The sequence below is a fragment of the Lepisma saccharinum genome, chromosome 1 (assembly GCF_977018435.1).
Source record: "Lepisma saccharinum chromosome 1, izLepSacc3.1, whole genome shotgun sequence".
NCBI classification, from domain to species: Eukaryota; Metazoa; Arthropoda; class Insecta; order Zygentoma; family Lepismatidae; genus Lepisma; species Lepisma saccharinum.
In genome coordinates this window covers 221,621,112-221,637,102 of record NC_139229.1, presented here as the reverse complement: position 1 = coordinate 221,637,102, position 15,991 = coordinate 221,621,112, and the positions used below count along the sequence as shown (strand labels likewise).

The window sequence follows — 15,991 nt, the reverse complement described above, 5'->3', positions numbered from 1 at the left end:
TACTATACAGTCCAGAGATCGTTAATCAAGATGGCGGACAACAATGTTAGTTCATGCATGGAACAGTGTGTGGTGATGTGACGCTCAGCCACAGTAAGACATTTGAATGGTGTAAACCAGCGGTTCCTAAACTTTTTCATTTCACGGCACCCTTAGTGTTTGAAGATATTTTCGCAATGTCCAAGTCAGAATGTAGGGCTATCTAACACTTGGAACTCTGTGCTTGAAACGCTCAGTTAGTGATGTTAAGTTGCTTGCCTGAAGTTAAAAAATAAACACATATTTAAAATTTAGAAACATTCTGTGTGTAAAAAGTACTAAATTATCATGTATTTGGAACAATCATTTCATTTCACATATTGGAACATTTCGTGGCACCTCTGTAAGCCAGCCACAGCACCCCAGGGTGCCATGGTGCACACTTTGGGAACCACTAGTGTAAACAATTCAAAGGTGGCCATACGTCCATCAGTGACGATCTCGGTCGTAAAGAAGGCTGTCCTTGGATGATTCAGGCATACTGACAAATCTTTCTATGCCATAGCTTTCCAGGCATTAGTTAAATGATGGGATAAGGGTATAAATGTCGCAGGGAAGTATGTTGAAATATAAATGCAGTTTCCACTCCTTGAAATTCGTTCTTTTATTTAATATACTCAAAAGTCCCAGTTTGACTTGAATACCCCTCATATATTTTTAAATGTTTCTCATCAATATTAATTAGAATATTTACTTTAGGAAAATGGTGACATTCAGTGCAATCCAGTAGTTTGTGTAGTTAATTGTCAACATCCAGTGTTTGTACCTGGTGAGTGTTGCCCCCTTTGTGAAGGCTGCCAACATTACAATCAGAAATATGAAGATGGTGAAATATTCTCCCACCCAGCAGACAAATGTCGTTCATGCCAGTGTCAGGTTAGTGTCTGTACAGTAAAGAAAAGTAGTCACCAGTAAGTTTCTATTTCCCTGTATGCGGTACAACTGTTTCCATTCTGTAAGGAAAAAAGGCCTAGCTGAGTGGTTGTATTAGAAATGTTATACGAGTCAGCACATTTTTTAAAAAAATGGAACCAGTCCAGAACGAACGAGGAACTAATTTTTTACACCTACAAATGTTCAATGTGTGCACCATGGGAAACACGTCACACATCGAAATGATAGTCTACTTCTTGCCACACTCACATCAACATAGGCCTGTCAATAGTGTCTATTGTGTGATGATAAGCTCCCTTAGGGCTGCGATATCATGTGGCATCGGTGAGACGAATACCCTGCCTTTGATGAAATGCCACAAAAAGAAGTCGCACGGTGTAAGGTCCGGTGATCTTGGGGACCAAAACATTGCACAAAACACTGTGAGTGATGTGGGTGATTTGAGTGTCGCCTAGTGGCAGGGATATGAACCATCAGCATAACAAAACATGCACGCACAAACTGTTTGCATTCGTCGATCATTCTGGACTGGTTTAATTAATGTAAGTTGAATAGTTTACTTGCAATAATTTTTTGTAACTCCTCAATTTTTTAAGAAACACCAGGCATAATGGATATGATTGACGTGATTTTGAAAATAGCAAATATGAGGGTCATCCAAAAAAAAAAAAAAGGTGACGTTTTGGTGTAAAATATAAACGACAAATGATGTGTGCAAAAAATGTATGGTACAGAAACTACATACCTTACTCTACTTTTCCACATATTCGCCATATCCATTCAAACACTTATTATAGAATGATACCAGTTTGTTGACACTGCCATTGTACTCGGTTTGTTTTGTATTGCATGACAGATCCTTTTAAGAATTTGACAGTAGGCCTCAGCATTTATTGTTCATCCCCGTGCCAGAAAATCAATGAATAAGACACCTTTCCTGTCCCAAAAGTCCATTGCTGGAACCTTTCCCATGCTGAGTATTTGTTTGGCCTTTTTTGGCTTGGAAAGTGATCCGGTATGGTGCCACTACATTAAGTGATGCTTGGTTTTGGATGTTGAATAGGCCACCCATGTCTTGTCACTTGTGGCAATCAAAAAATTTACGGAAAGCACTTTGCCATGGTTGAAAAACTCAGACACACTGTCACTACATGGTTGAATACATTGGTGGCAACCGAATACAATGATGGTCTTCACAAACTGGTATCACGCTATGGTAAGTGCTTGAATGGGTATGGTGAATAAGTGGAAGAGTAGAGTAAGGTGTAGTTTCTGTACCATAAATGATTTGCACACATAATTTGTTGTTTGTGTTTTATAACAAAACGTCCCTTTTCTTGTGGATGACCCTCATAGCATGAGTAAGCTACTGCAGTGGTTCCATATTATCTAAGGACTGGGATGTCACGGTTTTTAAAGTGAAACCAATAACCTCCCATACAAATTCCCCTCCCTATCCAGATTATTATCTCCAAATGTATTTCTCAAATCTGGATCCCTCACTTCCATGTAGTACACCCTGGACTGCATTTTGCAGACTAACGAGGCTCTAGCACCTGGACCTATGGCCAGTAGAATCCTGTACAGCTGTGTGTGTTGGCCTGTGTTTTGTGTTTGTGTGCCGTGTGACCCTTTACAACCTCAGCTTGTAACCTAAGGCAGAATTTTAGTTAGACAACATTACAGTTATGTTATTTTAGTTATAGGAAGGGGCTGGACCCTGTATAATGTGACTGGTGAAAAATAGCTTAAGTGCTGATACACCCAAAATTTTAAATTCAAATTCAAATTTAAAATGTTTTATATGTATATTTTACATTTGTGATTGATTGCATTTATGTATAAATTTATTGGATTGTGCATTTCAGCATGTTATGCTTTACCCAGCTGGGGGGGGGGGGGGGCTGTGGTTTGAAAAAGGCCATTGCCATGGAAAATTCCCATTCTACAGGGTGAACTTCCACAGTCTTTTACCTCAACTATAAATATGCCGGTTTGATGTAACCAGAAAACAGTCTTTTGGCAGATTTACGATGCAAGGAACCTTCGTTTCTGAGAGCAACAGCTATTCATTGGATAGCCGTTGTCTCTTATTTTCTTTGAGAGCTTAGTCCACTTATGGTGGTTAGACTGATGATAGAGAAAAAATGTAGCATTTGGTGTAAGCCAACCCCTGTTTTGGACTTGATTGATTCATTGATTTGGTGTTTTAAGTCCACTTAATGCACAGTAAGGCTAATAGGGACTGGACATATAGTTTAAAGTTGGATCCGAACCATTATGTGCCTCTACTGGGTATCGAACCCTGGACCCCTTGATTACAATGTGATTATGCTACCACTGCACCATCAGGGGGCCTCCCTGTTTTGGAACACCCAAGTTCCCATTAGAAGAGTTTTTGCATGTGCAGATATTTCTGAATTGCATAATAATGCCTATCAGGCTAAAATATGGATGCAGCATAAGGAAATGCATTGAAATGCTTCCTACTAGTTTTGCTAGAAGGAAGCGTTCAAGATCGGAATATTGTTAAGTCGAGGGTAGGCCAGCGGAGATATTTCACTAACTCTGTGGTAAAGAAAGTGCCATGGTGAAAGCCTTAGGTGCACATTTGTTGGTTTAGAGTTTTATGATTGACTGAGTAATGCACCTGTTGAAGCAGCTTGTACAGCGCATTCGGTTTAGCCTGAGCTCTAGCATGCACAAAGCGGGAAAATGTTTGTCGTCTGCAGAAGACGTCACGTGACTCATAGGAGCAGTGTTGCAATATGCGGAAGTTACAATTCTACTAGACATGAAATTGGTAAAGCTATATGCTGTTGTCTCATTAAAAAAATTACTTACGAATCTAAAGTAGCATGCTGTCTTTCACGATCGTGAAATTCGTCAATTGTTCTATGAATAACACACTTGTCAAATCACTTTTAAATTTCTTTCTTCTGCGTGGTTTGTTAGGCATTACTAATCCCTTCCCAGTTACTTTGAAGCGATCATTTTTGTTTCAAAGTACTTACTGACATATCAGTAGATGCGGAAACACGCTTTTGCACTTGTTTCACATTCAATGCAAGACAACTGTCAGCTTCTTATGCACATTAAGATAATTTCTCTACTCTGACTATGAATCACTTTGCTTCTCCAATATTCATTCCAGGTTTCACCTCAGCTTCCATTGAATAAAACACCCTAAGCAACACTTGTCAACAATCACCTTACTCACAGTAACATGATCCATCCACTCCCTCCTTCCCATCCTCCACAGTGATCCCGACACCAGAGACATCTTTCGGGACAAACCTAGGGTCATCTTCCGATGCCTCCCCAACCTCAAGAACAGCTTGGTCCATAATACACCCACTGCTCCCATCCCACCACCCCCAGCCCACATGTGCAACAAACCCAGATGCAAGACCTGCTCCATACTTATCACCTCCCCCACCCTCCAGATCCCGACTGCAGCTGGTGAATTCACCCTTCACCCAAAGGGCACCTGCCGCTCCTCCAACCTAATATACACCCTCATCTGTCAAATCTGTGGTTACTTCTACCTGTGTGAAACCTCTACCTCCCTGAACCTTCGCATCAATAACCACAGAGCTTCCACCCAAAATTCCGACTTCACCGTCGCCACCCACACCAACAGCCACAACACCACCTTCAACAACTGTTTCCATGTAGCCATAATACACCTATTACCCCAGCACACTGACACCTCCACCTGCAGGCAATGGGAAAGGGCCTACATTTCAGGAATGCACGCCACCATATCCCCCGGACTCAACCTAGCCACCCAATAAGTATTCTCCCATTCCCCCCTAACCACAACCCACCCACCCACCATCCATCCCGCAGTAAACACTGGTGAAAGGATCTTTTCTCAAAACCCGTGTTCTATCACTTGTTTCTGGCACTACTGTGCTGACGGACGCTGGCATCAGTATTCTGTGCCTCTACGCTTTTGTACTCCATACTTTCTACCTACTGTGAAAATGAGGTCATGACCTCGAAATATCAAACTTTTCTTCAATTGTGGTAAGTGTTTACTGTCTCCTACGCCATTTATATATATACTTAAGTACCGAACACACCTACCAATAAGCTCTAAGTCAGATTATGGATATAGGGAACACCAGTAGATTGAAGTCCCAGTGATGTTATAACAGTTAGCAACTCTGCTCTCAGTGGAACTCTTGCATCGTCGCGCTGATGGCAGACTTCTGCACAGCTGAAGGCTGAAGCTAAACCGAATGGCCTGTAAATATGTAAATAGAAACAGTATATAATAAACCCTTTATAATCCTCTAAGATAATGCTTTGATTTAAAGATAAACTCTCTGAGCAAAGTTACTGCCAATTACCAGTAGTAATTGGGTTGCGTCCATTTCTCCTGGCATTCATATGGTATTTAAACATGTTTTTGATTCCTAGATATACATCCATAACAACCACTTTCTCCCCACAGCATGGGAACATAAGCTGCTTCTACAAACCATGTGAAACTAATTGCAGTCATCCATATCAATCTTTTGGTGAATGCTGCCCTGAGTGCAAAGACTGTCTTTTGGACAACATGAAAATCACGAATGGCACCAGTCTTGTTGTTGGCAATGGTAGCTGTCAAGAGTGCTTTTGCCAGGTATGTGAAGAACTGCAAGGAATTACTCTGGTTACATCATTAGATAGAGGAAAGTTCCAAGTTTGAAGTTTGCTTATGGTGAAGTGACTGTTCAACCTATGCCAGAATTCATGTTGCACTTGCACAATGGATTGACTTCACAAATTTTAGCACAAAAGAGAACTTCTTCTGTGGCATCGTCATCGCAATAAGAAAAAAAAAACATCATCGTTAGTGCACAAATGGAACCAATTGTCATACAATGAAACTTTGACCCTTAATCTATCCAATGATGTGTGGATTATGTTTCTGTCATGTATTATTTGTTGGAAATAACATTTTGAAATCTTCTTCTTCTTTTTGACTAACCCTGTATATTTTTTTAAAAAACTGTATTGTGTATAAAAATAATTCGATGTTTGTGTTGCATACAGAAAATAAGAAATAGGACAGATAATTTCAATGATAGTGAAATTTAAACATTTTATCTCCCATTAATAAATTTTACAAAAGAAATTTATCCATAAAGTTACTATGGTCACCAAATATGCCAAAGTGACTGATAAATCCTGTGTGTAGCATTATCATGTTTCTACAATGTTGACAAAAGCTCAATACTTTTGAAGGATAAATATTAGAAATTAATAATGAAGCTATGAAAAAGTATAGTATCAATTTCCTTGGAGAAATTCAGTTCTTGCATCGGTCCTATCTAATCTCTTGGAATTTGCAGGAAATCACCACGAAGGACTTGCCTTTGTGACGTGTGACCCGTCTAAATATTTAGAAACATTATGGACAAAAATTATTGGTGTTCATAATAAGAATATGTACACCCCTGAAAAGTTCAAAGTCGAAATCTGCAATATGTGCAACAAGGTGGGGCAGTATAGCAAACCTCAGGTACGAAAAAGTAACACCAGTAGGTTGAAGTCCCAGTGATGTTATAACAGATATGTAATTTATGCATTTATTTATTTTTGACAAATAATGACATTTCATAAAACAACTTTCCATTGATTCATTTCGCGACACATTTTTTGCTCGTGCTTCATTAGTGAAAATTGCTATTACTGCAAGTAACTTTAAGGATTGGTCTTATGAAACTCAGTGAAAACGTGAAAGAAGACTGCAATAAGTATTTCATAAAATATAAAACCTTTTACTTACGTTACGTGAGTATGTTCCATTTGTAAAAGCAACATTTTTGGGGTCTACTGCTCCCTTCTTCAGGCTTCTTCCTTGGCACGTATCATTGCCACATGCCGCATCAATTTACATTGAACAAGGAATGAGGTAAAACATTTCAATTGGTAAAAGAATTGTTAAAACACTTGCCAATGCTTCAATAAAACTTTCCATCCCCATTGAGGCATTGGCAAGTGTTTTAACAATTCTTTTAACAATTGAAATTTTTTACCTTATTCCTTGTTCAACGTAAATGATACGTGCCAAGGAAGAAGCCAGAAGAAGGGAGCAGTAGACCCCAAAACATTGCTTTTACAAATGGAACATACTCACCTAACGTAAGTAAACGGTTTTATATTTTATAAAATACTTACTGTTTACTAAAGTGAGTAATTCATACATGTGCAAATATGAAAGAAGACTGGTATGTTGGCTCCAAGAAAAACATATAATAGATGCATTTTCAACTTGATAAACATTACATGCTGAATTTCTGCATTATATGAATTCTGAAAAAAATACACAAACACACACAATGCTTGCATAGCCATAAATGAACACAATAGCATTTGGGTATTCAATGAGATATACAACACACATGTTCTTTGTAATTACTTGTCTTACTATGTTGACAATGAAACTGAAAGAAGTGCAAGTTCGTCAGAGTATGTAACACTGTCTATAATCCGGAACGGAATCAAATCATGGAAGTCTTCCCGACTCAGCTTTTGACTTGTAGGAGGTTTTCAAAGCAGATGCTTATTGTCCCATAACAATCATACAGAAAGGATATAAAATACTGATGCCCACATACTAAAATTTCTGGGGGTAATACATCAATAGGCCTCCCAAAATATAAAGTTGCAACAAGTGGCTGGACGAAACGTGCCACACAGTATGTAGCGAACCCAGAAGAGAACATTGAGGAGAGAGAGAGAGAGAGCTAGAGTAGTTGGTTAGGGCATCCTTTGTATTAATTCAATTTGACATTTTCATTAGGTGTTCGAGTTTCTACTCAGCCAGTATCTTTTCTTCACATTGTGGTGGATGGTGGTTTATTGTGTATGTTTATTAATACGAGGCGCATCCAGAAAGTAAGTTTCCCTATTTTTTTCCCGTGAAAGTAAACATAATGAGCTGTGTAAATTGCGCATGCGCAGCAGAGCTAAGACGTATCAATCATATGCCAGGCGGACAGATCCCGCCCGGCGCCAGTAGCGAGGCAGCAGTGGTTCGAAGTGGAAGCTCGTATTCCTTCTCCCGCCGCATGCGAGGTTCGGTCGGTGATAAAGTTCCTGAATGCACAAAGCATTGCGCCAATTGACATTCATCGTCAGCTCTGTGAGGTCTATGGGCCGAACATTATGAGTAAGCAAATGGTGCGTCGCTGGTGTCGGCAGTTTTCGGAAGGTCGTCAAAGTGTCCATGATGAAGAGCGCAGTGGGCGTCCGTCCCTCATCACTGATGATCTGGTTGAGCTGGTGCGGCAGCGCATCGTAGAGAACCGTCGCTTCACGATTACGGAGTTGAGTAGCCTTTTTCCGCAGATATCGCGATCCGTGTTGCATGAGATTGTCACGCAGCGCCTGCTGTTCAAAAAATTGTGTGCCAGGTGGGTGCCGAAAAACCTGACACCCGAACACAAAATGAAACGTTCAGGAGCAGCACTGACATTCCTGTAATGGTACCATGATGACGGCGATGATTTCCTCGACAGGATCATCACGGGCGATGAGACGTGGATTTCGCACTTCACCCCGGAAACCAAGCAGCAGTCAATGCATTGGCGGCATAGTGGATCTCCGGTCAAGAAGAAATTCAAACAGACGCTGTCAGTACAGAAAGTGATGTGCTTTGGGACAGGAAGGGCATTTTGCTCATTGACTTCCTCCCCAGAGGTGAAACGGTGAACACTGACCATTACTGTGAAACACTAAGGAAATTGCGACGTGGCATGCTTACTGTAGGTGTTGTGCTCCTCCATGACAAAGCTCGTCCACATACGGCTCGGCGCACAGCACCTGTTTTGACGGAATTTGGCTGGGAGTTGTTTGATCATCCACCTTACAGTCCTGATCTGGCTCCCAGCGATTTTCACGTTTTCTTGCACCTCAAGAAATTCCTGTCCTCCGGTGAGCGTTTTGGCAATGACGAAGAGCTGAAGATGTCTGTCACATGCTGGTTCCATTCACAGGCGGCAGAGTTCTACGACAGTGGGATCCAAAGGTTGATACCACGATACAACAAGTGTCTCAATTCTGGTGGTTGCTATGTTGAAAAATAGCTGAACCTTTGCTGTACCTGTTGCCAATAAATGGTTTCCTGAAACTGTGTTGTTTTTTTTAAAAAAAAAATAGGGAAACTTACTTTCTGGATGCGCCTCGTATATTGTATTCACTGTCATTTCAAACCGTTTAAGAATAATATTTGAAAGCAGAACATTGGCTACAGTGTTCTGCAATATTCATTATAAATTTGTATTTGTGTTTATTAGAAATGTTTCAACAATGAAGAGCTTAGTATGACAGCATTAATAAATAGTATTGCTTCTTCCTTATATTACGAGTTTACTGTGTTCAATAAAATTATTGAATTCTCCAAATATTCAACAGATAATAAGGAAAATATTAATCATATCATTAAGGAAAATGGTAAGGTAGGTAATTTAACATGTGTTCAATTCTCGTTATCACTAGGTAGACGTTTATTGCTGAACTTTGTCTTAAGGGGTTATGCCGAGAATATCACATGGTTCATTTGCAGATTCAGACGATCTTGAGTATTGCTATAAAAGAATTTGCTCTCTGTAACATGAAACTCTTGCCATCAGAATTGGAAGTAAGTTTTTCCGAATGAGAGAATTTCATCTGGAAGTGAGGATGTGAATGAGCATTATAATATTGAATATTGAAGAACATATGATATAGTTTATTAAGTTTTTGCAATTTTGAACATGCACGAATGGTCCATACTGCAACTAGTCTATCTCTTAAGATATTTACATATAACAGGGGTATATGTAAAAGAAGATGAATTTGGAAACTTAGATGAGTGGGGAGGGGGCATTTCTAGTCATTTGTAAAAACTACAGCAATTGCAATTATATGGAAATTTTCCAAACACTACAAATCACAAGATTCTTTTGGATGTATTTCTTTGCAGATACAAAGACTTAACTTAAGCTGACTTAAGGAATGATAGGATCTTGAGCACTGAAGACTGACATTTTACACATGCAGGAAAGTACTTCAAGTTTATGAAAGCCTACTTCCATCTCTACCCCCTCTCCCTGTTTCGAATTCTCAATTTGAAACCATCGGTTTCCCGTGATGTTCCCTGTATAAGTTTGCAATTCAACATACCCTGATGAACTACAGTGTGTTACTTTACTGCATGATTTTGATCTTGTTGCAATCTCTGAAACCTGGACAGATGCCTACACGCCAATTACATCTATCAACCTACCAAAGTATCAGATCATGAAAAATGATTGGGTGCATAAAACTGGAGGGGGCATTGCCATTTACATGAAAACAGAACTGAGCTATCGCATTGTAGGTTATAGTGACTTGGACAATGACAGTGATGTTGAATATATAAGTATTATTTTATGTTGCAGTTACATAAATGGTTGTAACCTCTATATTTTCATGCAGAATGGCAACGTCCAGTGCAAGCCTACACCATGTGCATCCCAGTGTGTTGTTGGAGACAAGATTTACCAATCTGGAGCCACATTCCATTTGGCATCAGATGCCTGCACCTCCTGCCGTTGCTCCAATGGGTCTGTGTCCTGTGAGGCAGTCTCCTGCCCCCACCAGTGCTCATTTGGCATTCTGCTTCAGGACAGCTGCTGCTTGGACTGCTCAAAGTGTGACTATCAGGTAACATATTAGTGCACGTTATTGCTAACATTTAGTGATTGTTTGTTACTTCTGTATTTTTTAAAGAATTAGCCCCTTCCCTGTGGTGACCTTGAAGGGAAGTGCGACCAAAAAAAGTCATATATATAGATGCAACTGCAAATTTGCTTCATCGTAAATAATGCAAAAAAAATAACTACGCGTATAAGAAGACTTTCCGCAAAATGAAGCTAAGGTAAACAATCTATATGTAGACTCTTCTGCAAATAAACATTCCATACTACGTAAGGTAAAAGGTAAAGTTCCTCCAGGATACAGCACCATACCATGTAGGCACATTTAGGGGATTGGGGGGGGTAGGACCCCACAATATATTCTTGATCTCGGCCAAATTGGATGAGATGTTATCAGCATCATGCTCTGGCTGCCTTTACTCTCCAGGGTTGCCCCCAGGTATCCATTTATTTAAGGCTGGGTGAGCCCCAGAGCCACTTTAGGCATGGACAAGGCCAGTAAAATTTCGACCTTAGATCACCCACCCCAAGAATCAAACCCAGGTCTCCCGAATGGCAGTCAGACACCCTACCAAATAGACCACCATGACCTAAGTCCACATTGCAAAACAATATTTTTCAGGAACTGACAAAGCATCACAATGAATTGTTTGATTGCCAATAGCCCACATAGACTACTACATTTACTACATTGTGTAAAATGGTTCATCCATGGCTTCATAACATCAGTGTGGAGCAGGGGTGTTAAAGGTCCAGGAACCCATAAATTCTAATGGGTTCTATTGGGTTCCACTGCAGGACCGGAACCTTTTTTCTCGGACAATTTAAATTCAGTCCAAGTTGCGTATTGTTACATTGAAAAAGGGTTCCTGGACCATATTTTAATTTTTTCCTGAAAAAAGGTTCCTGGATCCAATTGAAATTCATTCTGGAAAAAAGGTTCCTGTACCAAATTGAAATTCATTCTAGAAAAAAGGTTCATGGACCGAATTTAAATTCATTCTAGAAAAAAGGTTCCTGGACCGAATTTAAATTCATTCTAGAAAAAAGGTTCCTGGACCGAATTTAAATTCATCCCGAAAAAAGGTTCCTGGACCGTATTTAAATTGATCCTGAAAAAGGTTCCTGTACCGAATTGAAATGCTTTAAATATGAAAAGTTTATACACTGTCTAGAATTAAATTATGTTTCTCTCCCAGTCCGGAATTGAATTTATTTACATTTCCTGGACCAGGGTTGACCGATCAAAAGTTGCCTTCTGAAAATGTCCGCGAGTACGTTTTACATTGGAATGTCACACTGAGGTTGTAGAAAACGTAGCGCAGGGAATAAATCAAAATGCTGTTGTTCTCTCGTGGACCAGGTTCAAAAACTCCTTTGTCAAAATGTTGCTGTACGTAACGCAATGGACTATATAGTGTGATGTCACATTGAGTTCAAACAAACCCATCACGTGTTGCTCTGGCATCCGATTCAGGAACCACAGCCAGGTAACGTGAAGCTGCTGCTCTCTGGTGCTGCTACAACCAAATGAAGGAACGCGTGCGAGAAAATGAGTCTAGATGGAGAGGGCAACATGACTACAGCGTTTGCGTTTCGCTCATTTATAAATTGTACCTTAGAGCCAGCACCTTTCATGCATTTGATTCTTTCATGCTCACAAGTGGATAATTGTTTATCGTCAGGTCCGTATTCGATCCAAGTTGCATATTGTTTAATTTCAATACGGAATTTGGACCCTATTTAAACTGATTCGGAAAAAAGGTTCCTGGACCATATTTAAATTGATCCTGGAATAAAGGTTTCTGGAACGAATTTAAATTGGCTCGGAAAAAGGTTCCCGGACTGTATTTAAATTCTTCTGGAAAAAAGGTTCCTGGACCTTATTTAAATTGATCGAAAAAAAAGGTTCCTGGACCTAATTGAAAAACTTTACAGATAAAAAGGTTGTTTACGGTCCAGAACCCATTTACGTTTACGTTACCAGAATTGAATTTATTTAAAATTCCTGGACCTTTAACAACCCTGGTGTGGAGTTCCTTTAACTGCCGTCGATTCAGTGGTTCATCATTATTGATGACATTCTTGTGTGTGTGTAAATCACAATACACTGTACACTTGATCAATATTTATCTTGCCACAAAAGACACAAAGTGGCCACCTTCTTATCTTTCTGCTGCTAGTCATTTGATTACACATTTGGTTCAGTATTTCCATTGCCCCCATAGCAGAGTTGTAGAACACAATTATTACAGGATTTTCAGAACTTTGCTGTGCCACGAGTTGCCAAAAGCAGCAAAACAACATTGTTTATTTTGTTTTGTTTTTCATGACACAAGTGATTTTTCCATTGTCGCAACAAAACATAGATGTGCCAAAATTTGCTTATGTTAAAGCTATCGCTTCGTCAGAATGACTATGCAGGTAAAATAATACAAAATAATTTATCAACTGGACAGCAATTCAACACAGACAGCTGAAGGCCAATTGAAGGTACTGAGGGTGCCAAGATCATCATGTGGTAAGAAAAGATGAGGGAAATATTTTTGTATTTACACGTCGTCAATTTGACGAAGCCTTAGTTTTCTAGTAGTGATGTGCTGAAGCCGATTACCGATGTATGAACATCGGCAGAAATTGATATATCGGTATCAGCAAAAATCCGAGATTTAAATTGGTACCAAAAATACTAGAGTTTTACCTTCTTTTATATTTTAATTTTCTAAGATTTATTGAAAATTAGGTTATGGATCTTCATCACTCTGGAGTTTTTGTGATAAAATTATTGCAAACTCTCATTCAGAGGATCAACCTACCTCAGAATCAGAAATAGAACAGTACATTGCTGAACCAACTATTCCACATGACCAGGGGATTAGCTGTTGTATTGGAAATTCAAAAATAAGTATGCAAACCTAACGCAAGTGGTGAGAAAATACTTGGGCATGCCTGCTGCATCAGTATTCAGTGAAGGAGTGTTCAGTGATGCTGGACAGATTTGTGATAAGTCAAGAAGTAGGTTACTTCCAGAAGTGCTTCAGAAATTCATGTTTCTGAAGTTGAACCTGCCAGCATTAAATTTACAATTTTAAGAACAAGAATTCATTTTGCATTATAAAGAACTGCTTGTGCACAAATGTCAAATCTCTTAGAATATATATATGTATATATACTAATGTCCAAAATTAAAGCAACAAACGGAAATTCTTTCCCGTGTGTCCATTTGACCACATAATACGATCAGGTGATAGTAATATTTATGATGTCATAGACAACTGGTTTAAGATAGAAAATAAACTAACCTTAATGTGCCAGGATTCAGGGGTGCCCATCCCCCCAAGGCCAATGGTGCATCCCCCCCAAAATCATGTCATGCATTTCCTCCAAATCATATATTTCGCGCCCTTATACCATATCGTAATCCCCACAAAATATTTAATTACGACAGCGTGTCTACCGAAAGTAATTTTTATCTTAGCTTTACTAAACATTATAATTGATCTGCCCCTCCTCCCTAAACAGGGGTGCCATCACTCAAAACCACCCCTAAAATCGTTCATCATAATCGAGAATATTGCGTGGATCCCACTTTAAACTGTAGGTTTAGTCCCGTTTAGCCTTAGAGTGCATAAAGTGGACTTAAAAAACCAAATCAATTAATGGAGAATATCGCTTGTCTTGTAATGCAGCTTTAGTGTAAAAACTTCATATTCATCTCATTAAAGCTCCAAACACACATCGTAGGAACAAAGTACTGCGAGTGCAGCGAGCAAGAAAATTTTTACATCCATTTGTTTTCAGGCTTTGAAGAATATTAATTTAATGGGGTGTCAATTCTTTCTTAAGATCCCGAGATAGTCTTTTCCTTTTCCAGCTTTTACTTTAGCACATTCGGGGTCGAAAACGTGTGGATGCCTTATCGCTAAATACAGTCTCCAAAATGTAATGTTCGAACTCTCTCTCCACTACAGAAATCCCTTCACAATCTAAGATTTAACACTTTATCAAGAGCTTTCTATCTCCCCCTTTAAATTTCATACTCAGTCCTACCACCAAAATTTCCATGCCAATTTTAGACTTACTGTTGATATTGAAGAGTGGATATTGCCTCCTCCAAAAAATTTATTCTCAGTCTCCACACCAGAATTTCCGCAACAGTCTAAGACAATAGTAATACACAAGAATTGGATATCCCCATCAATTTAATGCTCAATTCCCCGTTAACTAAAGTACTCGCCATAATCAAAGATCTAGAGTTGGATAGTGTCCCCCCCCCCCCAAAAGTTTAATTCAGAATCCCCTTCAGACCTCACGTGTCAATTAAGGCCTAATAGGAGTTCGATACCCCCCCCTTCTTCGATAATGCCCTAAACACTTTCATTTCTTCATCTAATGGATTAAATACGGTGCATTTAAGGTGTAAAATTTTTACATATATTTTGGAAAAGATATAAATATTGAATTTTATATTATTTGAAGGGAAAAAATCCCCCCCAAAAATCACGATGGCACAACCTGCACCATAAAACCTCCCTGTGGGCACCCCTGTCACGATTTATCAACAAAACAATTACGATAGCAACAGGTTAAACTTGGCAAATTTATCAACAAAAAAATCACACGAGGAAAGGATTTCTGTTTGTTGCTTTAATTTTGGACACTAGTGTACATATGTATATATAATATGCAATAGAAATGTACATAGAAAATTTATTTTTGCCATGCTGGAATTAACATTCCATTTCTGTTGAATAATCGTATTTATCGGAATCGGTTAAATATCGGCATTGGTATTGGGCCCAAAAATTATCAGTGAATACATCGGCATTAGTAAATTTTCAGCTTCGTCAGATCACTATTTTCTAGGGTTAACAAATTTTCTTTGTTATCATCATTACCATAATCAGTCCTACTGAAAATTCAGTCTACTGTTTACAGACCACTAAACCTCAACCACTATGTGCATTAATGACAGGGTGAGCTTTGCCTTTACCTTTGGAGGGTTCACCTATTTTTTTTATAAAATCATAATACAAAGTTTATTCATGTGTGACCAGTTAGCAAGACTTACAAGCTAAATGATGCATAAAATGGTCAGTGTACATGCTACGAAACCAGAAGCCCCAGGCCCCAGGTTCGAAACTTTGTTAAGGCATGGATGTAAAAATAATAATAACAACTTGTGGCGCAACAGCCGATTGAAGGTTCGGACCCAGCTATCGACTGCTACCCTCACTCCCTGAAGGTGGGAGATCATCCGACCAGTTACGGGGTGACATGTAGTCAGCACGACAAACCCCCAATCATTGTAGGCTACTCATTCGTAGCTCCCCAATTTCCTCACGATGTCTGATGTCCACCGGTCCCACTCACAGACT

At 39.3% G+C, this 15,991-nt stretch overlaps 1 protein-coding gene across 1 annotated transcript in view; it reads left to right on the top strand.

Annotated features, from left to right (window-relative positions):
* Positions 1–15,991, top strand: part of LOC145979341 (uncharacterized) — a 273,539-nt gene that overhangs the window by 243,541 nt on the left and 14,007 nt on the right. The window contains exons 13-15 of the mRNA XM_083112208.1: positions 739–915; positions 5,396–5,569; positions 10,393–10,620. Of these exons, the coding sequence (XP_082968334.1) occupies positions 739–915; positions 5,396–5,569; positions 10,393–10,620 (579 nt within the window). The remainder of the gene's footprint in view (positions 1–738; positions 916–5,395; positions 5,570–10,392; positions 10,621–15,991) is intronic.